The sequence below is a fragment of the Monodelphis domestica genome, chromosome 1, assembly GCF_027887165.1.
Source record: "Monodelphis domestica isolate mMonDom1 chromosome 1, mMonDom1.pri, whole genome shotgun sequence".
Lineage (NCBI taxonomy): Eukaryota > Metazoa > Chordata > Mammalia > Didelphimorphia > Didelphidae > Monodelphis > Monodelphis domestica.
In genome coordinates, this window is record NC_077227.1 from 516,320,733 (window position 1) to 516,346,539 (window position 25,807).

At 38.0% G+C, this 25,807-nt stretch overlaps 1 protein-coding gene and 1 long non-coding RNA gene across 10 annotated transcripts in view; one reads left to right on the forward strand and one right to left on the reverse strand.

Moving 5' to 3' along the window:
* Positions 1-25,807, forward strand: part of MAPRE3 (microtubule associated protein RP/EB family member 3) — an 86,126-nt gene that overhangs the window by 22,108 nt on the left and 38,211 nt on the right. The window contains exon 1 of one of the 7 annotated variants that reach the window (XM_007475975.3): positions 23,451-23,582. The exons of 5 other annotated variants lie outside the window; for them this stretch is intronic. In XM_007475975.3, coding sequence (XP_007476037.1) covers positions 23,566-23,582 — 17 coding nt within the window. In that variant the 5' untranslated portion in view covers positions 23,451-23,565. Of the gene's footprint in view, positions 1-23,450; positions 23,583-25,807 lie in introns of those variants that run through there. One more of the 7 variants, XM_016425461.2, reaches the window with a different exon arrangement.
* Positions 1-25,807, reverse strand: part of LOC107649960 (uncharacterized) — a 62,015-nt gene that overhangs the window by 17,757 nt on the left and 18,451 nt on the right. Inside the window, exons 1-2 of one of the 3 annotated variants that reach the window (XR_008915463.1) lie at positions 25,256-25,789; positions 1,741-1,821 (exon numbers count right to left, since the gene is read on the reverse strand). This is a non-coding gene — a long non-coding RNA (uncharacterized LOC107649960). Of the gene's footprint in view, positions 1-1,740; positions 1,822-12,035; positions 23,394-25,255; positions 25,790-25,807 lie in introns of those variants that run through there. The other 2 variants (XR_008915462.1, XR_008915464.1) reach the window with 2 other exon arrangements.

Here is a 25,807-nt window from a genome sequence, read left to right on the forward strand (position 1 = left end):
ATACAAGATACCTTCAAGTTATGGTGAATTCCTAGGAGCTTTGCTAGGCAATTGATGACTTAATTTCACTTCCCACGTCAGCCCCTTTTATTGACATTAAAGAAAATTTGTTTGCTTTATATACTTGAATTCAGGGGCTAGAGGCTGAGTTGGTGAATAGGGAAAGAAATTATTAATTGTGCTTACTTCCATCTCAGAGCCTTTTATCTCTTCATAGTACCTTTGCCACTTCCTACCTCAGCAGAAATGCTGCATCCTGGGTAATTAGCATCTGTTACCCTAAAAACTACAATTCCCAGCACCCTACTCTCCTCACGTTACATGCTGACATAAGGAGGATATAAAGTTGGTGTAGCCCCACCTCTCAGGCTCTTCGTCTTCTTGTCAGAGCTTTGGTGGAACAGGCTTTTTAAACTGGCAAGGAGAACTTGGTCACATGGTCTTAATTTTGTTAAATAATTAGGTTTTTTACCTCTATTTCCTTTTTATTTATTCTACTTCAAGTGATTATTAATAAAGTTTATAAAATTAATACTTGGAGTTGCTGGTTATTAATTTAAGTCCTACAATCCAACCATTAGACAGTTCAGCATTTCATCTCCTCATCATTCTGGCCTTATTTGTAAAATCTAAGTGCCTTGCAGGCATATATTAAGGGTTCTGACAGTGGTCCATGAGTCCTTCTCTATTAGAGTAATTATTCTCTATTAGTAAGAATCTCTATTAGTAAGAAAAGATCTACATATCTTCCAGTTTTAATATTCCATGATTGTGAAAGGCCATTTCTGCTCTGTCCTTGAGAATCCATACTGATTAAAAAAAAAAAAAACTTCTCTGCATGTGACTGATTTTTCAAGGAGAGGACATTGTGTGCTTTATGCATTCAGCCTGCTTTTGAATGCTGGCAGAAGAGATCATTAGTCATTAATAACTAAGACCCTTCACTGAATGTCTCTTTTCAGTATCCATAGAGCAGATGTCTTCATTTTGTTTGCTTTGTGGGTTTGCCTCCATCAGGAGTAGAATCAAGACCTCTAATTCTAAGCTTTGAGAGGTGAGAAGACTGGAGCTAAAAGAAATGAGGAGAAATTAAAATGTGGGAAAAGCACATGCTCTTCTACTTCGCTGCTACATATCAAGTTTACTCTGAGCCAGAACAGGGACCCCTTATCTTTAATAAGGATCAATACTATATGAATGGTTTGACAAAATTTAAATGACTTCTAAGTTCTTTATCTTCAGAAGAAAAATATCAATCTTCAATATAAATGAAATCAGTCCCTTACTGGTCACAGCTTCATATAAAACTTCTAGGCAAAAGCATACAATTTGAAATTCCTGAGTATGCTTGTCCCTCATGATTTGAAAATAGATTAATGGGATTTTAGCTGAGTACCAACTCGTACTATGATCTTACCTTTATTGCTCACTTATTGCCAGTTGGGTTTTTTTTTTATTGGTATCAAGCCCTGCATAAACATGTATATGATTGCTATGTTTTCTCTTCTCAAATGATTCATCAGTTGAGTCTTGAAATTGCTGCAAGTTTCTTTGCTACTCTGATTAATAATAATAGCTAACATTTTTATAGCACTTACTTTGTGCCAGGCACTGTGCTAATAATAATAAGCACTTTACAATTATCATCTCATTTGACCCTCACAACCATTCTGGGAGATAAATGCTATTATTAGCCCCATTTTACAGATGAAGAAACTAAAACAAACAGGAGTTAATTACCTTACTTTCCCAGGGTCACATAACTAGTATCTGAGGCCATATTGAACTCAGTTCTTCCTCAAGCTGAAAGTCTCCATCAAGCTGGAAAAAAAAAAGCAATTGTTTCTTCATTGAGAATTTTCTTGTCCCATTGAATAAATAGTTAACGTATTGAACTGTTTTTAATTTCTTGATGTTTCACCAAATAACTATTAAAAGCATTTACTAAACTTAACTGGTTTCTAGGTAGGCTTCTCTATGGTCTTTGTTTTGTAGTAGACAAGGGAGAAAGAATTCATCATTACTTTCTCACAGTCAGGTGGAGGAACAGGAAGAGCTGGAAATCAGCAGTCTTGGGTTCTTTTCTCAGCCAGTTATTGACTCACCACTGTAAAAGGGGGGGGGAGGGGGGCATTTGACTCCACAGTGTCTTAATTTCTTTCCATAAAATGGAGTTATTACCTGCTTCTATTGTCTGTAAATGAACTCAGATTTAGAAGCACCCAGATGAAAGTTGTTGTTTTTTTTTGTTGTTGTTTTTTAATGAAATGTTGATGTGGAAAAGCAGAAAGGAAAGAACAAGATAGAAACATTTGAGGAAGCAAAGTTTTTCTAATTTTGCAATGTAAGGACCCTTTCCTCTCACTCTCTTAACTGTCTACTGTATGGCTTCTGACCTATCATTCAACCAAAACTTCTCTCTCCAGTTACAGATGATCTCTTAATCTCCAAATCTAATGGCCTTTTCTCAGTCCTCATTCTTTCTGACCTTTCTGCAGCCTCTGACACTATCAATCACATTCTTCTCTTGAATAGTCCTATCTTTCTAGGTTTGCATGACACTGTTCTTTCCTGATTCCCCTCCTACTTATTTAACCACTCCTTCTTAACCTACTTTGGGTAGACCCACCAACCATGGGTGAACCAGAAGGCTCTATCCTGGGCCCTCTTCTCTCTCGTTATTAAACTTGATGATCACATTAGTTCCCATGGATTTATTTATCCAACTCTAACTTCTCTCCTAATCTCCAGACTCACCTCTCCAATTGCCTATTAGATGTCTCCAAATTTTATATCCCATCAGTATCTTAAACTTAACATGTCCAAAACAAAATCATTAATTTTCTCCTTAAACCCTTCCCTTCTCCTAACTTCCTTATTCCTTTTGACAGTATTATCATCATCACAGTCACACAGGCTCACACTCTTAAATTCATCCTTAATTCCTCACTTTCACCTCTTCCCCATCTAATATGTTGCCATATCCTGTTAATTTTTTCTTTGTAACTTCTCTCTCATACTTTTTCTCTCCTTTGACACTACCACTATCCTGGCTTAGGCTCTCATTACTTCATGCCTAGATTACTGCCAGAAGTCTCTCCCCTCTCTAGTCCATCTTCCACATCAAGTATAAAATCCTCTTTTTGCTGGTCATATCCCTTCATCCCTTATTTGCACGCGCGCGCGCGCGCACACACACACACACACACACACACACACACACACACCCCTTTCCAATCCTCTTACACCTTACATACCCTCCTTCCCCTAGTCACTTATACTCTGTTACTCAGTGACACTGGCCTCCTTGCTGTTCCTCAAACTAGATACTCCATTTCCAAACTGGCCATTTTCACTGTCTGTCTACCCTGCCTGTCTCCACCCCCTGGCTTCCTTCAAATTCCAACTAAAATTCTATCTTTTAAAGAAAGCCTTTCCTGATTCTCCTAATGTTAGTGCCTTCCCTCTGTTGATTATTCAAAATATATCCAGAATATAGATTGTTTACTTATTGTCTCCCCAATCAGACTGTGAGCTTCTTGAGAGCAATGACTGATTTTTTTTTTAACCCTAGCACTTATCAAAAAATGCCTGGCATGTAGTAGATACTGGGTAAATGTTGATTGACTAAATGACTGAAAACTAGTGAAAAGGTAGTGAGATATGGGGTGTCCTGTAAAGGAACAGCAAGAAAGACAGTGTCTCATTAAATCAAAGTATATGAAGGGGAGTATAAAAAAGATAAAGTAGAAAGATAGGAAGGGCAAAAGTTTTAAAAGCCAAACAGAGGATTTTCTATTGGATCCTGGAGGCAATAGAGAATCACTGGAGTTTTTTTAGTAGGAGAGTCTGACATCATCAGACCTCTACTTTAGGAAGATCACTTTGTAAGCTAAGAGGTGATGTACTGTCATAGAGACAGGTTTGCATTAAAAAGCTAATATAGTCAACTAGTGTGAAATAGTGAGGTCCTGCATTAGAAAAGTGGCTGTCAGAGGGGAAAAATGGGTATACATGAGAGATGTTGCAATGGTAAAGAAGACAAGACTTGTCAACAGATGGATATATCAAGTAACTGTGAGAAAAAAGAATGGAGATGGTGGTGTCCTCAACATTAATATAAAAGTTGAGGAGAGAGGAGAGTTTGGGGGGAAAGATGATGAGTTCCATTTTGGACATGTTGAGTTTAAGATGTCTAAATGTAATCCATTTTGAGATGTTCAATAGGCATTTGAAGACGTGAGCCTGTAGAGCAGCAGAGTGGGTAAGGATAGATAAAAAGATCTGAGAATTATCTGCATAAAGATGATAACTGAATCCATGGAAGCTTGGTGTCTGTGGCATTGCATTTTGTTCTTTTAGTCATCCTATTTTCTTTTGCTAACATTTCTTCTATCTTACTTACTGTAGGTTACTCTTGACTTTTAAGGTTATTTCATTATACTTCCTGCTCAAACTCATTTCCTTCCAGCTATGTGAATGAATTCTCTAGCCATGATGACTCAATTGTATCCTACTTCCATATTTTCAGTTGTCTAAAGAATATGCTACTTAAATATTATGCCATCTTCTCAATATCAGTATGTCCAACATTACCTTCTCTATTGTTCCTAGCTCAAATAGCACTAACAATACCAAATCCTAACCAAATGCCACCAGCGGGCATTTAATTTAAGCCCAAGAGCTCAGGCTTCCAGACAAGTCTCTTTAGATAAAATCCTGGGAAACAACTGCTACAGAGATAGACAAGTGCTTCTTCAGATGTAACAGTCATACTTCCTCAGCATAGATTTTAAAATCACATCAAATGGGCGGGCATGAAAAGATTGCACACCAAGTCATTGAAAGGAACACCCACATTAATGAACTCAGTCATCCAGTATGACCGGAGTAAGGAATGCCTAACAGAAGATATTATAAGCTTGGGTTGGAACCAGACTGTGGGGACATTGTCAGGATGAGTTTGTACTTCATCCTCCAGGCATTGAAAGTTTTTCAGACAAGGAGTGATATTGTCAACTTTGTATCTTAGGTTGATTATTTTGGCTGCTTTGTAAAGGATAGTTAGAGAGGAAAGAGACCAGAGATAGGAAGACCAACCAGGAGACTATTAGGTTTGTCAAAGTCAGAAGTGATAAGATTTTGAATTAAGATGATAGTAGTATTAGGAGAAAGAGATGGATGTAAGAGGTGCAGTGACTTAGCAATAGGTTGCATTTGAATATAAGTGAGGAAGAGGGAAAAGTCAATATATGATTTAGGACTTTGAGTTTAGATAACTGGGAGGATTGTGAAAAATGGAAAAGAAAACAGCAAAGTTGTTTAAAAAGGAGTTTGAGGGTAAAAGATAAAAAATTGGCCTGAATATGCTGAATCTGAGTTGACATCCAGAGAGTGATGGCTATCAGACAGTCAGAGACACAGGAATGGATTTGAGGGGAGAGATTAAGGTTGAATACACAAATTTAGGAGTCTCCTTTATAAAGGAGATAATTGACATCCTGGGAGCAAATGAATCCTCCACAAAAAGAATGTCAGGTGAAGAGAGGAGTGTCCAAGACAAAGCATTGGGGACATCCACACTTAATAAAAGAGCAGTATCAGAGAAGCCAAAGAAAGACATCAGGTTTAGCAATCAAGCTATAGCTGATGAACTTTCAGAAAATAGTTCTACCTAAAGAGGTAACTGGGGAATAGCTGGCTTAGCTGAATTTTATTGTGCCATAAAAAATGAGAAATATGATAGATAAATATGGAAAGATGTATGTAAACTTATGTAAAGTGAAGTGAGCAGACCAGAAGAATATTTTACACAATGATCACATTAATGTAGGAAAATACCTCTGAAAGACCTTGGAAATTTGACTAAAACAGACTCAATCATGAAGTCATGACCTTATAAAATGAAGCTTCCATCTTTGGGGACTAAAGGTATAGAACTAGACATTCATTAGATATGACCAATATTTTGGTTGTTTTGCTTGATTATACATATTTGTCATAATAGAGGACTTTTCCTTGGGGGGGGAGGGAGTGAGAAGAGAAGAGAGTTGATGGGCTGTGTTTGATATTAAAAAAACTATAAATAAGGTATTTTAAAAGTTGTGCAGAAGAAAGAGGGTATGGAAAAGGTGTAAAAAATAGAGAATTTTGTTACCAAAGTTAAACTTTATATATATTATTTATTCATGTCATTTTTCATTTGTTTGTATATTTAAAATCAAGACTCTTATTTGGCAGAAGTTCACCATTTTTGTATAGTCCCAGTTCTTCATGTCTTGAGATATTTGTGATTACTGAATTTATAATAAAGAAGAAAATTTTCAAAAGAAGAAAATGTAGTATGAGTAGAGTGGGAATTTGGAAGCCAGATAGATAGTGAGAAAATGCAAGCAATAAATAAAGGAAAAGTCTATACTCTTTAAAGGCATTTTAAGATGAAAGGCAGGAAAGATAGACATAGTATCAATGTCTAAGGGGATGTCAGAGTTAAGGGAAGATTTTTAAGAATAGTGTAGATCTGAATGATATGCTTAAAAATAGAAAAGAGGCCCAATAGATAGGAAGGGATTAAAAATGAAAGAGAAAATGCTTAATGGAACAAGCACCCAGAAGAGGATTTCTGTACAATCTTAACAGAGTATTTCCTATTGATAAAATTCCCCAATTATTCCTAATTTTTGATGATATTAATCCCATTGTGTTTTGGCACAATACCAAACATCTTCAGTGAAATCTAGAAAGAGAAGCATGCCCTGGGATGAAAACCAAATAGGAAAAGATTACTTTGAGGAAACTACACTGCCATCTTGGTGGCCCAAACTGTTCCCTGCCATAAAAACCTGTCTTTTTAGATTTTCTTGATGTGTCAACTTTACCATCTCAAAGAATTAAAGTTACATGGGACTCAAAGTACAATTGAAGGGTGCATAGCAGACAGAAATAGGCTAGAACATATCACAACTGATGACTTGTGTGTGAGATATAGGACAAAATATATAATTAAGGAAAGGTGAACTAATTAAGCATGAAGAGGAAATGACCATAAGTAAACAGCTTGTGTTGCACCATGTTCAAGAAGCAGTAAAATAACTGAAGGAAAAGTGAATTCTCTCTACAAAATTTATAGGAAGAAATATAATAGAATCATACATGTTAAAGAGGCAATGGATAGGCTATAATCTAGAGCTGTGGAAGGATGCTTTGTGTCTCCTCTGAATGAATCTTATATAGACCTATTTTTATCCACATGTTATCTTCCATCTTTTAGAATGTAAGCTCCTGGGGGCAGCTAGGTGGTTCAGTGGATAGAGAGCCAGACCTGGAGATGGGAGTTCCTGGGTTCAAATCTGGCGTTAGACACTTATTAGCCCTGTGATGCCAGGCAAGTCACTTAACCCTAATTGCCTAATTCTTACTGCTCTTCTGCCTTAGAACCAATACATAGTATTAATTCTAAGACAGAATATAGGAGTTAAAAAAAAAAAAGAAGTTAAGTGACTTATCCAGGCAATATAGCTATTAAGTGTGTGAGGTAGGATTTGAACTCAGGTCTCCCTCACTCTTTGTTCAGTGTATCCACTGCACAACCCAACTGCTATAATGGAACGAATACCCATATAGATGAGGTTGCAAAGCCATCTAATTAATAAATACTTGTAGGATCAATAATTATCCTAATGGGTGAGGATAGTTTTGAGAGGCATAAGAAGCATGTCTTCAGAAAAAACACAGTTGACCTGCCCTGTGGATAGATAGGTCAGTATTTGAAGCTCAGCTAATAAGTAAGCATCAAAAATAGGAAGTCATGTATTAATTCTTGCCAGAACCTTGAAGAATTATATTTGTTCAGAAAGAGATTCATAGGGAGCCAGAAGAAGCTTTGACAAACACAACAGAAAACTTAGTCCTTTTAGCTTGGAGGATGGGTATAAATGTTCACACACACACATACACACACACACACACACACACACACACACACACACCATCCCACACACTACCACTGCCACCAAGATGCTGAAAAAGAGCCAAAGTCCTACACATAATTGTCATTGCTTCCTTTTGTGGGCATGTTAAGGCTTCTGAAGATCTAAGAAGAATTCATCTATCCTGCCTAAACTAGTATCATTTGAGATATCTTTCTAAATATGTAAATGGGCCTGCATGCTTCTTCAGTTCCTCTAACAATACCATCATCATTGGCAACTTCAATATTTGTGCTCATAACTGGGCTTACAGCCTGGCCTCTCAATTCCTCAACCTCTTCAGCTCCTATAACCCATGTCATTACTTTATTCACTCACCCAGGGGAGTTATCACACCTTCAACCTTCACTTGTAATTGTTTCACATCTAAAATACTGAACTGTGAAATTCATTTAATTTCAGTCTCTTGCTCTTTCACATATCATATCCCCTTATTCCTCTGGAACCTGTTTCAAGGGACCAGTTGCCTCTATCTTGTCCTTAAGTAAGTAATCACCCCTGCTCTGGCTCTACTTCCCTTCCTTGATCATAGTTTTGACCCCATAATCCACTTCAATAATCTTCTATCCTTAGGAGGGAGGAAGGAGGGGAGGGAAAGAATATGAATCATGTAACCATGGAAAAACATTCTAAATTAAATAATTTTAAAGAAGAATAATCTTCCACCCTTGAATCTCTTGCCCCCTTGTCCTTCTATTCCTATTCTGCTAATTTCCAGCCCTGGATAACTCCCACCATCTTGTCTTTTCCACTCATACTGAATTTACTGAATGTTCCTGAAACTGTTGACTGAGTACACTATAAATTCATGCTGTCAAAATGCAACTGGGACCTCAGAACTGAACAGTAATTCTTTTATTCGACTTTGATTGACTTCTTATGACACTCCCCAAGACAACTGTTTTAATCTCTTAAACTTCTAACTCTTCTTCAATCAGTATTTATTATTAACCAGGGATAGTGCTCAGCACTGGAAATATTTTTTAAAAATAAAAAGCAAAAACAGCCCTTGACTTCAAGATCTTGTATTCAAATGGGAGATATTTAGGAGATATAATATGCATACATTAGTACACACCCTACTCTTTCTCTTTGTAGAAGACTTCATCCCTTACTTTATGAAGAAAATTTTGTTCATCATTTATGATCTCCCTTTCTCTTCCTTCTATCATCAGAAGGTAAGGTGACCCCTCCCCCCATTTCAGAAAGACATAACTGATGAGAAGACAAGAGTGAAAGTAGAAAATGAACAAATTGCAACCACAGACCAAGTCCTACCCCCACAGCCTACTTAGCCTATTTTTGTAAAATAAAGTTTTATTATATTTAAAAGTGTAAAAAACCATTTTTAGCTACAAAAGTATGTGAATGGAATTTGGACTTTGGGCCATAGTTTGCTGACCCCTGGATTAGAGTATAGAGGACAATATAGTATACTGGATCTTCAACAAGTTCATGCCCACTAACCCTGATGAATCTCAAAGGCCATGTGGGCAAACCTATGGTACATGTGCCAGAGGGAGCTGCTCCATTCCCCTTCTTCACCGCTCCTGAGGACATTTCTCACATGACCCTCCCCCCTCTGTCCAGCAGCCCAATGGGAATGCTTCCTCCCTCCCCTATCTAGGATGGGTTTAGAGATCTGTCTAGTGGCCTCTCTGAGGGTTCAGAATTCACTCTGTCCAGGTGTGACAATTTCGGTCAAGTAATGGAGTGAGAAGCACTACGTGTTCAGTCCCACATGCGTAGGCATCACATAGTGTTCTGCCATGGCCCAAGGTTGATTTATTTTATGGGTTCAGTGAATACATGCTTTTCTGGCACACAATCAATTTTCTACATACATGTTTCCATAGAACTTAATATCAGATGCAAAGCCTAAGGAGGTAGTCAACTAAACATTGTACTATGACAGAAATAGATAAATGACATAAGTAGGGCAATTTGGAGATTAGTCCCTCTTGACCTAAGGAGAATCATTGTTACTTTTGGTCAGCTTTCACAATCAATCACAATTACTGTAATTTAAAGCAGACCAGATTCGGGGTTTTGTATTAGAAATATAATCTGTGGAGATATATTTCCTGTTGTGGCAAAGGATATACTCCGGCTTGACTAGAGAGATACTAGGGGACACCTCAGGGTGCCTAGTTGCAATGGAGATAGAAGTACTTCTGAGAGATAGATACTATTAGAGAGATATTCTGGGGTTGCCTATTGATCACTACTGATGGCTAATAGATCAACATTTTTCCTACCCTCTTCCTCCCTCAACCTCTCCCTTCACCACCCTTTTTCCGAAACCTGTGGCTTCGCCCCTCCCCCCGGGTGGGCTCTGAGATTTATGAGGAAACACTCTTTTCTCTTCCTTTCTCAAGTAAGGGGGTTTATTGGGAACAACAGGATGGAGAACTGAGGTAAGATGAAGTGAGAGGGATGAGGGTTTCCCTAATCTATAATGAGGGATAGGAGGATTATGGGAGATGTCAGTCCTGTCACAGACTCAGGGACAGTCAGAGAGTTTGGAGGACAAGTATTTTTCTTCTTTTCTTCTTTTAACCAGCCAGATAATCTTTGCTTGAGTAATTCAAGTCCAGGTTCTGTCAGAAGCCACAAAGGTCTCTCTCTGCCTAGGTCAGGAAAAAGCCAGTCTCTCCCTTGGTCAGAAAACCAAGCCAGTCTCCCAGTTCATCTCCTGGCCAGGCTCCAACTGCCTTTCCTGGGAACATTCTGTTTGGAATGTTCACCTTGATTGACAGATGATGCCCCCATCTTTCTGTCTTGCATGCCTGAAGTTCTCTCTTCCTTCATGCCTCTTCCACAGTTTTCCTCAATTTACAAGTTCTATTTTTCTTGTGTTATTTTAAAGCACCTGGCAATGTTGCCTGGTTTCTGTCTGTAGTGGAGTGTGTATTGAAGGTGATTGATGATCTTGGCTTGCCTGGCTTGTAATGGGAGTGAATGTAACTGTGGAGAGGGAAAGGAGGGGAGTAACGGGTAATGATCTTTAGGTTATAATGCTGTGAATGTAATCTTTTAGGGTAATAATCTAAGGGGCTTAAAGTGGGATATATATTTATTCTATAAGTCTTTGCTCTTATATCGTTTCTTTTGTGTTGGAGAGAGAACAATAATCATCCATTAGTGAGGGAAGTTAAGGAGAGAGAGGTCACAGAAGGGGAGCAGTGGGGGTCTCATTTTCTAGGGGCTGCCTTGCAGCCCCCATTTCCCAAACTGTGACTTTGTCAGCCAGTGGGGGGTTTGATGGCTCCCAACAGATGGGGGGAGGGAGCTCACATGTAGTATGAGGGTGCAGTTTGGGCATTCGGTCTCTAAAAGGTCCTCCATCACTGCAAGGCATTGTTCTGGTCCCTCATCTCACCACCTTCTGTTTGATATTCTCATCAGTTGCCATGAGTTCAGTTATCATCTCTATGCAGATGATTCCCAGATCTAGATACCCAACCCTAATATAGGGATGAGCTCTCTTTCCAACTCTAGTTTTATATCACCAATTGGAAAGTTAGGCAGTACAGTAGATAGAGCATCTGGGCTTAGAGTCAGGAAGACCTGAGTTTAATTTATTTGGCCTAAGAAATGTATTCTCTGTGTAACCCTGGGCATGTCACATAACCTCTATATCAGTTTCCTCTACTCTAAAATGGGATTAATAATATCACCTCTCTTCCAGGGCTGTTGTGAGGATCAAATGAGATAATACTTGTAAAGTACTTAGCATAATTTCCTGTGTGAAGGTTAAAATTAACGGTTGGATGATGATTATATGAAATTATGTTGTTGCCAGTATTATATTTTGAGTCAGAAATTTATTTAAATAGAGAGGAAACAATAAAGAAGAGAAATGTGAGTGGAATAAAGAAGTTATCTATCCTATCAACCTAAATGTTTTGCTCTGGGTCTGCTTAATCCAGGCAGAGATTAATTAGTTGTCAACCAGGAAGGCTGGTAGTGAGTAACCATCTCACCTCCTCTAAGATGGAAGCTAGTCTCTCCAGAAGCTAGGAAAGGGGTCAGTCTTTTACTTACCCAACAAAGTAGTCCAAGAGCCAGAGTCCATGTAGAAGCCGAGCTCTGAGACCATGATCCACGCCACAGTCTCCAGTGAAGCTCCCTCAAAGACTATCTAAGACTATCTCCAAAAGACAATCTTCTCAAAGACAATCTCCCCCAAAGGAGTTCAAAGCTTGCTTTTAATGGTGACTTCTTGTTCTTTCCCCTTTTCACAGGGGCCAATCACAGTTTCCAAATTGTCCAGCACTGCCCAGGGGGCAGTGTCTGTAGGATTGACTTCTCACTTTCTGAAGGTTAAGTTATCATTACCTAGAACTAGGAGGTACTTAATAAATGCTAATTTCCTTTCCTTATTTAAATATCTCTAACTGGATATCCTGAAGACATATCAATTTCAGCATGTCTGAAAAAGGATTCATTATCTTTCCTACCAAATCCTCCCCTCTTCCAAAATTCCTTATTACTTTTGACGGTGCCACTATCCTACCAGGCATCTAGGTAACAACCTCATTGTCATCTGTTCTCATGGTCAGTAGACATATTCAAACTATTTGTTATTCTTAACCTTCACAGCATTTCTCATATACCCAACTCTCTTCTCCAACACTGCTGTCACCCTAATGCAGGCTCTCATCACCTCACCCATGGACTGGTGCATTAGCCTTCTAACTGCTCTCTCTTCCTCAAGTCTCTCCCCATGACAATCCATCATCCACACAGCTATCAAAATGATCTTTCTAAAACACAGGTCTAACCACATCATTCCCCTACTTAATAAACTCTAGTGACTCCCTATTGTCTCCAGGATCCAATATAAAATCCTGTTTGGCTTATATCCTTCAAGTCTCAGCTCAAATCTCTCCTTTTGAAAAAGACCTTTCCCACTCTCACTTCCCCACCCTTACAGCTAAATGCTTCCTTCTGAGATTATCTTCTACTTGCCCCTCCCCCTTAAAATGTGAGCTCCTTATGGAATAGTTTGTCTGTTAGATCAGTGGATAAAGGAAGAAGTTTTTACCAAAAAAAGAGAAAGAAATCAGTACAGGATGTAAAATGGTTAAATTTTTTTTTAAACCTTTACCTTCCACCTTAGAACCAATTGGTTCTAAGGCAGAAGAGTAGCAAGGGCTAAGCAATGGGGGTCAAGTGAACCCAGGGTCACACAGCTAGGAAGTACCTAAGGCCAGATTTGAACCCAGGACCTCCTGTCTCGGGACCTGGCTCTCAATCCACTGAACCACAACTACCCCCAAAATGGTTAGTTTTGATTATATTAAAGGGGTTTTGCACAAATCAAACCAATGAAACGTAAGATTAAAAGGAAAGCAGAAAATTGGACAGGATGGGAAATTTATGGCAAATATCTCTCAAAAGGCCTCATTTCTCAAATATATAGAGAATTGAGTCAAATTTATTAGAATACAAGTCATTCCTTAATTGTCAAAGGATATGAACAGGAAGTTTTCAGATAAAGAAATCAAAGCTACATATAGAAATATTTTAAAATGCTCTAAGACACTGCAAATTGAAATTACTCTGTCCGATTGGCTGATAAGACAGAAATGGAAAATGAAATGTTGGAAGGGATGTGGGAAAAATATGACACTAATGCAGTGTTGGAATTTTGAACTGATCTACCATTCTTGAGAGCAATTTGGAGCCATGCCCAAAGATCTAAGAAATTGTGCATACCCTTTAAACCACCAATACCACTAAGTCTATAACCCAAAGAGATCACAAAAAAGGAAGGGTCTATTGGTAGCAAAATATTTATAACAGCTTTTTGTGTTGGCAAAGAATTGGAAGCTGAGGGGGTCATCCATCAATTGGAGAATGGCTAAACAAGTTGTAGTACATGATTGTGTGTAATGATGAGCAGGATGATTTCAAAAAAAACTCAGAAAGACTTTCAAGGATTGTTGCAAAGTGAAGTGAACAGAACCAGAAGAACGCTACACAGAGTAATTTTGTATGATGATCAACTATGAACACACTATCTGTGTATGTTATATTTTTCTTTATCTTCCCCTACCCTTCTCTTAAGTTTCCCCATGGGAGCATTCCTCAAGTTTGCAATTTCTAAAGTGAGTCAGAGTTTAGACATGACCAAAGTCTTTCATACTGAAACATTTGGGAGTTAAGTCTGTAACTTTAGATTCACGAACCTTTGGAGCTGTAATTTTCCATCACCATCTAGCTTCTAACCTCTTTAACCTTTTGAAATACTGTCAGAGCTATTAGGATTCCATAATAAGAAAAAGGGGAAAAGGGTAGGGGTGGTTTAACCAAATTAGAAAAGAATGCTAATTAGGATAATTAGAGGTGTGTATATATAGATATATAGATATAAAAACTGCTTGAGAAGGGGGATTTCTCTACTTTTCATTAGGAGATATTGGTGTCTTTCTTCTCAAGAGCACCTAATTTCCACTAATTTTCTATAGGAAGTTGCCAGTCTAAGATTATTAATACTAGCTAATATGTTCTGGAGAATAATACATGATTTCAACCCACACAATCCTACTGATCTTTAGGGACCTCTTCATCAAAGAGCTGAAGCATGAAATCAATTTCAGCACCCTCCTTAGGCTCAGCTATGACTTTCAAGATAGGAATTTTTTGCTTTCTCAAAATCATCATTTGGGGAACCTCCTGATGGGAATAGAGCTTTTGAACCACAACATGCATATTCTCTATAGTTCTCTGAATCAGGACAATGAAATAGGGAATTAAACAAGAAATAAGCAAAAGAACACAAACAATAACAATAATGGTTGGAGCTATCTGTGTCCAATGTCCATTGAACATTGAGTTCCACCAGCTCACCGAAGGAGTGGTGTCTAGCCCTTCTAAAATTTCGGTTTCTTCTATATGCAAATAACATTTGGGTATAGTTGGACATTCTTCATCGTCATCTTCAGAAATCATTTTCTGATGGCCAGGGATGGGTCTTCTCAGGAAACTTGCTCCCTCTGCTCAAGATTGCTTGCAGAATCTCTACAGATCCTCATACTGGCAAAAAATTCTTTTGCAAAGCAAATATTTTATGAAATAAATACTTCTACCTCAGGTTCTGTAGGAAATATAGAAATTCCTAGTCCCAAACCTTAGTCTAAAGTTTAGCTTCTCATAACTACTTCTACCTATTTCTTTGGAATCTCAATTACAGATCATCAAAAACCTCACTTGCCTAAAGCTATTAATCAAATCTAACCTTTTACTACTAGTCTACTTGCTTGTTTGGAAAATGGAAACTTTCCATCTTAGAATTTGCATCCTGAATTTGCTGATAGTAGGAATTTGTCACAAAAGAAAGGCAGGAAAAAAGATCTTTAACTCTCCTAATGGTTCTTTCAAAGATACAGAATGAGTGGGTTACACTGTCTGACTTCATGCACAGGCCAAAGCTGTCACTGGCTCATGACAAAAATGTTTCACCCAGAGACCACTAGTACCCCGGGTTGGTAAGTTGAGCCTCAGACTGCCTTTCCAACTGTTATAGTACTTTCACTTATCTTCTGAGTGTCTTCTTGTTCTTCTATTCAGTGGTAGATCATCAGAGAGATGGAAATCCAAGCCTACAATAATATCAGGTATGATTCCCATAAACCTTTTGTCTTAAAGGGCAAAAATCCTATTCATTACAGTTGATAAAAAAAAAACAACCTGTTCTCTTAGTGTTCCAATTTCATTCTTTAAAATCCAAAATTTCAAATAAGTTTCCAGCTACTTGATTATTCTAATGGCTTCTAAAAATCTTACTTCAAGTTTATCTAAAAATAAATGTTCTTGTCCTTTAACTTCTTCAAACAGTAAATGCCAATTCCATGTCTCCTTATTCTATACCTTATTTATATTTGCCTTACCTTGGTCTTCAAAAGATTTTTTCTTACTTTATCATAAATCTAATTGAAATAGCTAGTCCCTCCTCCTTGGTAAGAGGGGGAGATGAAATAGTCAATCGCTTAAACTTCCTTAATCTCTCAACTTCCACTTTTTCCCCCTTAAGTCTCTGCTTCAAGCAGAATCACATTCAATATATTCTTGCTGACAACTTCACATATCTACTTATATTGTTTATACAACATGTCTATCTTCTGACTCATAAAGAGGCCCCATATTCTGATTGTCTCCTACACTTTATGTCTTTCATATACTAATCCCACAGTCCTCTCTCACTTTCTACAACTTGCTTTTACTGTCACTAAACTTAACTTCCACTAGGTAGTCTGTCACCTGCTATTAGTAGCTCAGAAGAACCCTATTTGTCATTCTTTCTATCAATTGTGTCATTCACATTCATAATTTACATATCATAGCTTTACATTTTGCCTTATCCAATTCATTTAACATTAGTTTGGCTTATAGTTCAAATTCATAAATCATTTGTGTTTATACAAACACAAGCAAATAGATTAATTTAAATCCATATATACATCCAGTAATAAAATAATTTTTACCTAAGGAACATATTTTGGCAACAATTCATATATCCCAATTGGTTACAACAAATGTTTACAAATTCAGAAATCCTTTTGCAATATTTCAAATTCTTATCAGATATTTAATTTCAAATTTCCAAATTTAAAGCTTCTTCCCAATGTTTGTTACATTTTCACTTGTTTCTTAATTCAACAGCACATATACTAAAATAACATTTTCATGTTCTCATTTGTCAAACCAAAACTTAAATCATACAGAATTTTCTCCATATTATATCATATCTTCTAGAAAGCTGGTAGTAAATTCTTATACACTTTACACTCATTTTACTTCACTAAGCAGCCAGCACAGCACTTATCAGGAGTTTGCTTCTCACCTGCTTCTTTAAAGTAAAAATCTCCTTCTGCATCAGTCTAGCTATTAATTACATTCAGTCAATTCTCATTCTGAAATAACATATTTTAGGTATGTACAAACACTCAAATCTCTAACCATTGTTCATTTCAAGTCTCAGTGAGAACTAACAGTTCTCTCATCATTAAGTACAGAATTGAACTTATCTGGAATCTCATACAACTGATAGGCAATTTCCAACACTGAATCACTTTACAGACATTTCACATAATTCCATAGATACATTTCAGAATCATTTGTGATTTTCCAAAATCATATACATCAACTTTAAAAATTAATCCTAAGTAAAAATCCAATCAAATCGTGGGATCAAAAATCTCCCTTCTTTTGTTCTAATCTTCCCTCTACCCAATTGGTAGCCAGTCGAAAAAAGAACAGAGGAAAAAATGTTGAACAAATCTTTTTGCCTTTGTCCTCTATTAAGAGTAGAGGACAAAGTTTCTTTTTTCAGCTTAGATAATCTTAAAATTTAAGAGTTCCAAAAATTCACATGTTTCTTTTTTAATCTCTCAAACACATTTTCTGGTCTTTTCAGCTCTTCTACTTTTCGGAATGATGGGAGACAGAAACAGATTTACCTCAAAATCACTTAGAGATTTCTTTTCCCAACCCCCCTTTTGTGTGTACATACTATAATGCAGGGTCACAAACAACAAAAACAGAAAGAAAACAGTTAACATGAACTTTGAAAGCATGCTACTAAATCAGTGTTTTCCCAAGATTTTCTACTGTATTTACATGTTCTTCACCCTCCCAAGAAAGGGGGAATTTTGTCAGTCAGCTTCTAAAACTTGTAAATAAATCTTATTAAAATCAGTGTCTTCACAGATAGGGCACAGAGTGTTCAAAAATCCTCCAGCTTTGTCTCAGCAGAAAATTTCACTGATCCCTTTGTCAGTTCTGGCTTCAGCAAGTCAGTGTCTCAGGGCACTGGCCCTTTAAGTAGCTGGGCTGATTACAGCCATAGCAAGTACAGACTTCTCTCAGAGACAAGACATATCTCTTCTCTTCTTTTGTGATTTCTCTCTTATTCTGAATTTCCTTTCGCTGCTGGCAATGTGCATAAGCAGGAATAGAAATGTGTTGTTCCCCAAGAACATATTCCACAGGAGGAAGACGTGAACTCACTCCTCAGGGGCTAGGCTGTGACAAAGTAAGAAGGCCCCCCCCCAATGGGCCTAGAAGCCTGGGGAATGGGCCCAGGTGAAGCCACCACAGGTGCAGATCTTGGTGATGATAGCAAATATTCAAGTGAGAACTTTGAAAGCCAAAATGGAGAAGGGTTTCATGTGAACAGCAGTTGAATATGGATCCAGTTAGTCCTGAGAGATGTTTGGAAAGGACAGGCCATGGCCTCTGTTGCCGTCAACCAATCAAAAGGGAGTCAGGTTCAGATTCCCAAATCCAGAGTGATGGAGAGGGGCACCCCAAGGTATCCAGTGCAGGAACGCGACTGATCCCAGATGAACCCCCATTTGTGTGGTATGGAATCTCAGGGGTCTGTACTCCAAAGCCACTCTAATGAGTAGACAGGAGACCCCCAAGATGCCACTCCACATACCATGATTTTACAGTATAAGCACCTGATATATTCCAAATACTGTAGTCTCCCACCTCTGAACACTTTTAAGCTTATCAGTGTGTAAAATGTAAGCTCTAGAACTGAATAGTTTTCCATATATAGTCTGACTAGAACAAAGTACAACAGAACTGTTAACCTCCCTAATCCTGGAGCCTGTCTCTCCATGCAACCAAAAATCACATTAGTGCTTTTGACTGCCATGTCATATTCTTGAATCATATTGAGTCTCCTGAAACTCCACGATCTTTTTCAAATAGTCTTCTGTCTCACCATGCCTCACCTATTTTGTACTGTGAAGTATTCTCATACTTAAATGTGAGACTGCATTTATCACTAATAAATTTTATCATATTTGTTTCTAATGCATTTTCTAACCTGTCAAGATATTTTCTGTAATCCCACCCAGTAACCTCTGTCCTCTGAAAATTTTGTAAGCATGCCATCCATGTCTGTATCCTAATCATTGTTGATGTCAGTGAGAATGAAGAGAAGGAAACATTATGAGAAAGTATTGTGGAAATAGAATAAAACTGGGGCAACTAATTGGAAGTAGAAACTGAGTGTTAAAAAGACAGAAGAGCCAAAGATTCTGAGCTTACAAAGCTGAGTGACTAAGAGCATGGAGGGGGCACTTTTTAGGAAGAAAGATAAAGAATTCAGTTTTGGACTTAATGTGTTTGAGAATATTGATGAGACAGTTATAAATAGGTAACACTAGAACTTGGAAGAGAGCTTGGGGTTGAATATTTATATTTGTGGGCAATCATATGCATAGAGGTAATAATTGAAACCATGGAAAATAGATGAGGTTGTTAAGAGAGAGAAAATAAAAAGACCAAGAACAGAGTCTTAGATAAGAATCTGTACTTTGGGGGTAGAAGAATGAAGATGAACCAGAGAAAATGGAAGAGGAATGGACAGACAGGTGGGATAACCAAGAAAGAGCAGTCATAGAAGTTGGAAGAGAGAATATAAAAAAAAGAGGTAGTTGTCAGTAGGATCAAACGCTGTGGAAAGGGCATAGAGGATAATACTTAGAAAAGGCCATTGGTCCTGGGTCAAATGTGGCCTTAGACACTTCTCTAGTGTGTGACCCTGCACAAGTCACTTTACTCCCAATGCCTTTAGCCCCCTTACTACTTTTATGCTTTGTAACCAATACATAGTATTGATTCTAAGATGAAAGGTAAGGGTTTTTTTTTAAAAAGCCATTGGATTTGGCAATTAAAAGATCTTAAAGAGCAGTTTCAGAAGAATTGAATTACAGGGTTTTTAAGAATGCATGGGTGGTGGGGGAAGCAGAGGCAGCAAATATAAACCATTCTTTTTAAAAGTTTGGCAGGAAAAAAGAAGAGTAAATGATAAAATAGAGAATAGTAGGGACAAAGGAAGCTTTTTTTTTTAACATAACCATGTTTGTAGTCAGAGTGGAAGAACTCAGGAGAGATCGAAGATGAGAGAATGATCAGTGGAGGAAAGGGGAATGGAATCAAAGGCACAACTTGAAGCTTTGACCTTGACAAGGAATAAAACTACCTTATTTTCTGAAACCAGAGAAGAGAAAAGGAGGAATAAAATAGATAAAGACAAAAAGGTTTTGAGGTATGAAAGGGGAGCACTATCATTCCCAGTGAAGTAGGAAATGAAATTATCCACAAAGAGTGTAGAGTACTGTAAACCTCAAAATTTCTTAGACTTATAAATGTTGGAAATTTCACCATTGGGAAATTTCATACTTGAAAAATTTCCTATTGATAGTGGGTCTTGGCTATTGGAATGTGAACCCCATTGGCATGAGAGTTTCCCCCTCCCACCTTCTTAAGATTACTTTGGGACAGAAACCTTTTGCTGAACAATGGAAAGGACTTTGACCTATGCTTAAGCATAGAACAGGAATTTCTTTGAGTCATGATTGATTTTAGAATTGATACAATGGAGATACTTGGAATCAATCTCCACCCTATTCAGTCCTAACAGGATTGAGGAAGGGCTGCAGCCTAGATCAAAATTTAATTATTCCAATCTCTACCCTACTCAGGTTAATAGGATTTAGAAAGGGCTGTAGCAAAGGATCAAAGATTTAATTATTTGAAAATATGACCTTCAACAGACATGTACAAAGCCAGAGACCTCTGGGCGGTCCTGGGTTAAGCTAGAGCCTCCATTGGCACAGGGAAATTGATGGACAGTGATTGGTAGATGTGAGAACTGAGGGGAGGCAACTTGGATGGTTGCCTTAAGGATAGGGGGGTCTGAAGACTGGAGGTGGTTGAGGAGTTTGTCGGAGTGGTTGTGGTGTGCTCTGAGAAGCTTGCACTGAAGGAAGCTGAAGGTGGGGGACCCAGAGACTGTTTCTCCATTTTTGGTCACATGAGTAATAGGGACTGATCTCCTTTCATTGCCCCAGCTATCTAAGGGCTTGGGCCTTTTGGCCCAGCCTAAACAGAAGGGGTATTTAAGCCCTATTCCCTTCTCTCCCCTTCTCTCTCTCTCTCTCTCTCTCTCTCTCTCTCTCTCTCTCTCTCTCTCTCTCTCTCTCTAATTCCTTTCTTCCTCCTGTTTGTAATTAAAACTCCATAAAAGGCTGACGGCTGACTTGAGTTTTCATTAAGGAATTACATAGCTGAATTCCTTGGCGACCTTAAATTAATATATATCAGTCTTTTAAAAGTGATTTCCTTGTCACAGTACAATACTAGAGTAGAAATTGTGAACAGAGAAATGGTTTAAAATAGTTATGAGGACCGTGATTGGTATTATATGAGAGATGAATAAAAAGATTGCTTTTCAGCTATAAGGGCCCAGTATTACAAGCTGACAGCATAACTCCCTAATGAACTTAGGCAATATGATTTGTATTACTTCCTCTAGCAACACTCAGTGTTTTAGGATTAGGTACAAAGATGAATGATAGGGGTAACAGGATTATCAGCAGAAAGGCCCTCACATCTCTTCCTATGGTTTCAACAATCATTTCTATTTAAGTAACTAGTGTAAAACCTCACATCTATCCTTCCTAACTTCCCTTTTTTTCTTTTGATAACCCCAGCATCCCAAACTCAGAGTAATTTTTGACTCTTCACTTTTCTTCCCCCCTCCCACCTAATCAGTTGTCAAATCTAATCAATTCTGTTTCCTTAATATGTCTGGAATCTGTCCTTTCTTCTCATTCTACTCCAACCCTAGTTCAGGCATGAATTACCATACACCTAAGTCACTGTAATGGGCATTAAACTCCCTGTTTCTGGTTTCTTCCTTCTTCACTCCATCTTTTTTTTTTTAACCCTTACCTTCCATCTTGGAATCAATACTGTGTTTTGGGTTCCAAGGCAGAAGAGTGGTAAGGGCTAGGCAATGGGGATTAAGTGACTTGCCCAGGGTCACACAGCTGGGAAGTGTCTGAGGTCAAATTTGAACCCAAGACCTCCCATCTCTGGGCCTGGCTTTCAATCTACTGAGCTACCCAGCTGCCCCCTTCACTCCATCTTTTAACAGGGCCATCAAAGTAATATTCCTAATGCACATCTCCTCCCTCATTAAGAAACCTTCCATAGTTTCATTACCTATAGGATGAAACACAAAGGCATTAACCTGAGACATTGAAGACCCTCCCTAATTTAGCTATCAACACTATTTTTCCACACTTCATCATGTTCTTTGGGTACATCTGATGTGCACCTCTGTGCACCCTTCTCTAGATATGAGAAAGTTTAAATAATCTTAGCTGATATAATCCAGAGAGGTTGTCCTAAGCTTTAGCCGCAAGTTTCACAGGATCATAGAGCTAGAAGAGAACTTGGAGGTCTCAAGGCTAACCTATACCTAAACAAAAATCCCTTCTATACCTCTACCTAAAACTAACCACAAATATATATATGTATGTATGTCTATATATTTATGTACATGTTATATTTGTATTTATTTCTGTGTGTATATGTGTAGACACACACATATGTATATATATACACACACCTAAACAAGAATCATTATTTTTTTTAAACCTTACCTTCCAGTCAATACTGAGTATTGATTTTAAGGCAGAAGAGCAGTAAGGACTAGGCAAAGGAGGGTTGAGTGACTTGCCCAGGGTTACACAACAAAGAAATGTCTGAGGTCAGATTTGAGCCCAGGGCCTCCCATCTCTAGGCTTGGTTTTTCAATCCACTGAGCCACCTTCTTGCCCCAAAAATCATTCTTGACAAGTGGTTAGCACTAATTCTTAGAAAATATTTCCTTCTATAAAGCCAAAATCTACCTTTTTGCAATTTGTTTCCATTGCTTCTGGTTCTGCCTCTGAAAACAAGGACAGGAGCCCTTGTCTATATATTTGAGGACAGCTATGAAATCTCCACAAATCCTCTCTTCTTCTCAGGCTCAATATCACCAATTGTTTCAAATGTTTTATGTGACATGGTTGCCACTCTCTGCTTATGTTAGGGTTTGTCACCGCCCTTCCTAAAATTTTGTTCCCATAACTGAACGCATTGTTCCAGATGTGGTCTGAGCAAGATGGACAAAAGCAGAACTATCACATCTCCAGGACTAGATGTGGGGTAGTTGAGTAGAACCAGGGATAGAGCACCAGGTCTCAAGTCAGGAGAAAACCTGAGCCCAAATCCAGTACTTACTATGTGACCCTGGGCAAGTCACTTCACTCTGTGGCCTCAGTTTCCTTATTTATAAAAATAAGCTGAAGAAGGAAGTGGCAAACCATTACAGTGTTCATGTTGTTCAGTCATTTGAGTTGTGTCTGACTCCTGGTGACAGACACTATTTGGGTTTTTATTAGCATGGGAGACCTTGTCAAATGCTTAACTGAAAACTATGTGTACATTGTGTATATCTAAATCTTCTCTGTGTTTGAAAACTAGTTTATACCAAAAATGGAAATGGGATTAGAGGAAACCATGCTCATTCATTTTGATCACTTCTTATCCTTCTAAATGCTCACAAACTAGCCTTTAATACATTCTAGAATTTTGCCAAGAATCCAAATCACATTCACTGACTTAGAAGCCTGAAAAGTCTACACGTTTTCCTTTGAAAAACTGGGACATTTGCCCATCTCCAGGCCTGTGAAACTTCACTGATTTTACATAGTTTTCAATGATCATCGACAGAAGGTTAGCATTAACACCCTTCTTTCAATAACCTAAAATATAGATGATCTGGATCTGGTAAACTGAACTGATTAAGGGCAGCTAAACGTACTATCTCCTCACTTATCTTATAGTTCAACTTCAACTTCTCGTAACAGTTTTTGTTCAATTTTTCCTACTATAAAGATCATTCCCTTTGGTAGAAAAAATAGAGACAAAATGAAAATTGACAGAAAACTGGCCATTCTCTATCACCTTATTATCAACATTCCTTCCAATATAAGCAGCCACCCTACATCCCTTCTTTGCACTTTACTTTGTTCCCATCATAACTAAAAAAGCCCTTTTTGTTCTCAACATTTCTTCACCACCTTCAGTTCATTCTGAGCCTGATCTAGCACATCTGATACTATCTTTGGAGGATTGTGCTTCTCTTTTGTAATCTATTCTCTGTTACATACCCTTATTTCTCTCTTCTATACTTGTCTATTAAAATTTTGTTCTCTTTTATTAAGCAGTTGTCTATACTCCTATATCAGACTTTAGATTGTTTTTCTTTTCTTTCTCATAGGAATTATTTGTCAACAGAATTTTAGTCTTGAGTACTTCTCATCCATCATGAGCCAGCTTCCCTTGAAAAATGTTAGGCTATGGGATCCTACTTATACTTTCTCTAAGCTCTCCGAAGTCTATTCTACCCACAAAGTTCATTTCTACTTCAACACTGCTTAAGGCAGAGTCTTGGCAACCAGTAGGCACTTAATATAAAAATAAATAATATAAATATATATAGATATAGATATAGATATTGGCTTGAATTCCTTACTGGTCAGAATTAGGTCCAGAATATGTTTCCTTTATTGTTTCTAGTACTTTTTGAAGAAATGAAAGTATCATTAAAGGAAATGCTGGTAGGTATACAAATGGCTGAAATCCCTCAATGCTGCTATATTAACTTTCCATGAATGAATGGAAAAACATTTATTAAGCACTTACTATGTGCTAAGCACAGAGGATAGAAACAGAAAAAGGAAGATATTGCTTGTTATAAAGAAGCTCACATTTTAATGGATGAAACAACACAAATAAGAGATTTCAGCTTCGTTAGATGGACCCCCAACTACTGGCAGGCAGTTATTCTTACTATCCTGCTCTCCACAGAATCTTTTCCAAACCTTTTTGTCTCTCCTCAATCCTCCTATGGCTCCCCTCCCACCACTCTTTTCATTGAGAGCCTCTCCTTATATTTACAAATTCATCTTGATTTTCCTTTTCTCCCCTCTTCTTCATCTCCTGTTCCTCGTGTCTTCTGTTACTGTCTTCTCCTTCATCCATCTCATGTGAAAAGGTGGGTCTACTCTTAATGAAGACTAATACCTCTCCTTATTCAGTTAATCCCATTCCATCTCCTCTAAAAGATTGCCTTCTCTGTCATCCCCACTCATTTATTTTCACTCTCTTCCTGTCTATTTGCTTCTTCATACAGTCTATAAATATGTCCATAACTCCCCCATCCTCAAAAAACCCTTACTTGATTCTTCCCTCCCCATGGTTGTCCTTTATCTGTTCTGTATCTAAATTCCTTCAAAAGACTTTCTACAATAGGGGCATCTACTCTATTTTCTCTCTTTCTTAACCCCTCATAATCCAACTTTTTAACCTTATCATTCCACCAAAACTGCCCTCTCCAAAATTACCAATGATCTTTTAATTGCCAAAGCCAGTGGTCTTTTCTTAATCTTCATTCTCCTTGATCTTTCTGTGGTCTTGATACTGCTGATTGCTGCCTTCTCCTTGATACTTTATTTTCTTTAGATTTTTAGGACATCACTTTCTCTTGGTTCTCCTCCTACTTATCAAATCATCCCTCTGTATCCTTTGCTGAATCTTTATCCACATCACTCCCTCTAACCTACAGGGTTCTGTCCTGGGCCCTCTTCTCTTCTCCCTCTGCCCTGCTACACTTGGTGATACCTCATCAAGCTCCCATGGATTTAATTATAATCTCTAAACCAATGATTTTCAGATCTACCTATCTAGCCTCAAACTCTCTTCTGTACTCCAGTCTCCCATCTCTAGATGCCTTTCAGACATTAGGCTGAAAGCAAGACCAGTAGTCTGGGAATGCTATTGTTACACCTGGGGCTTTGGGGCTTATTTTGCCATTGGGCAATTGTTCAGTGGTTAGTGGTGCTAGTGGCAAAGTATGTGGGCCCTTTCTTCACAGTGATTGCTCCTTTCAGTGAAGG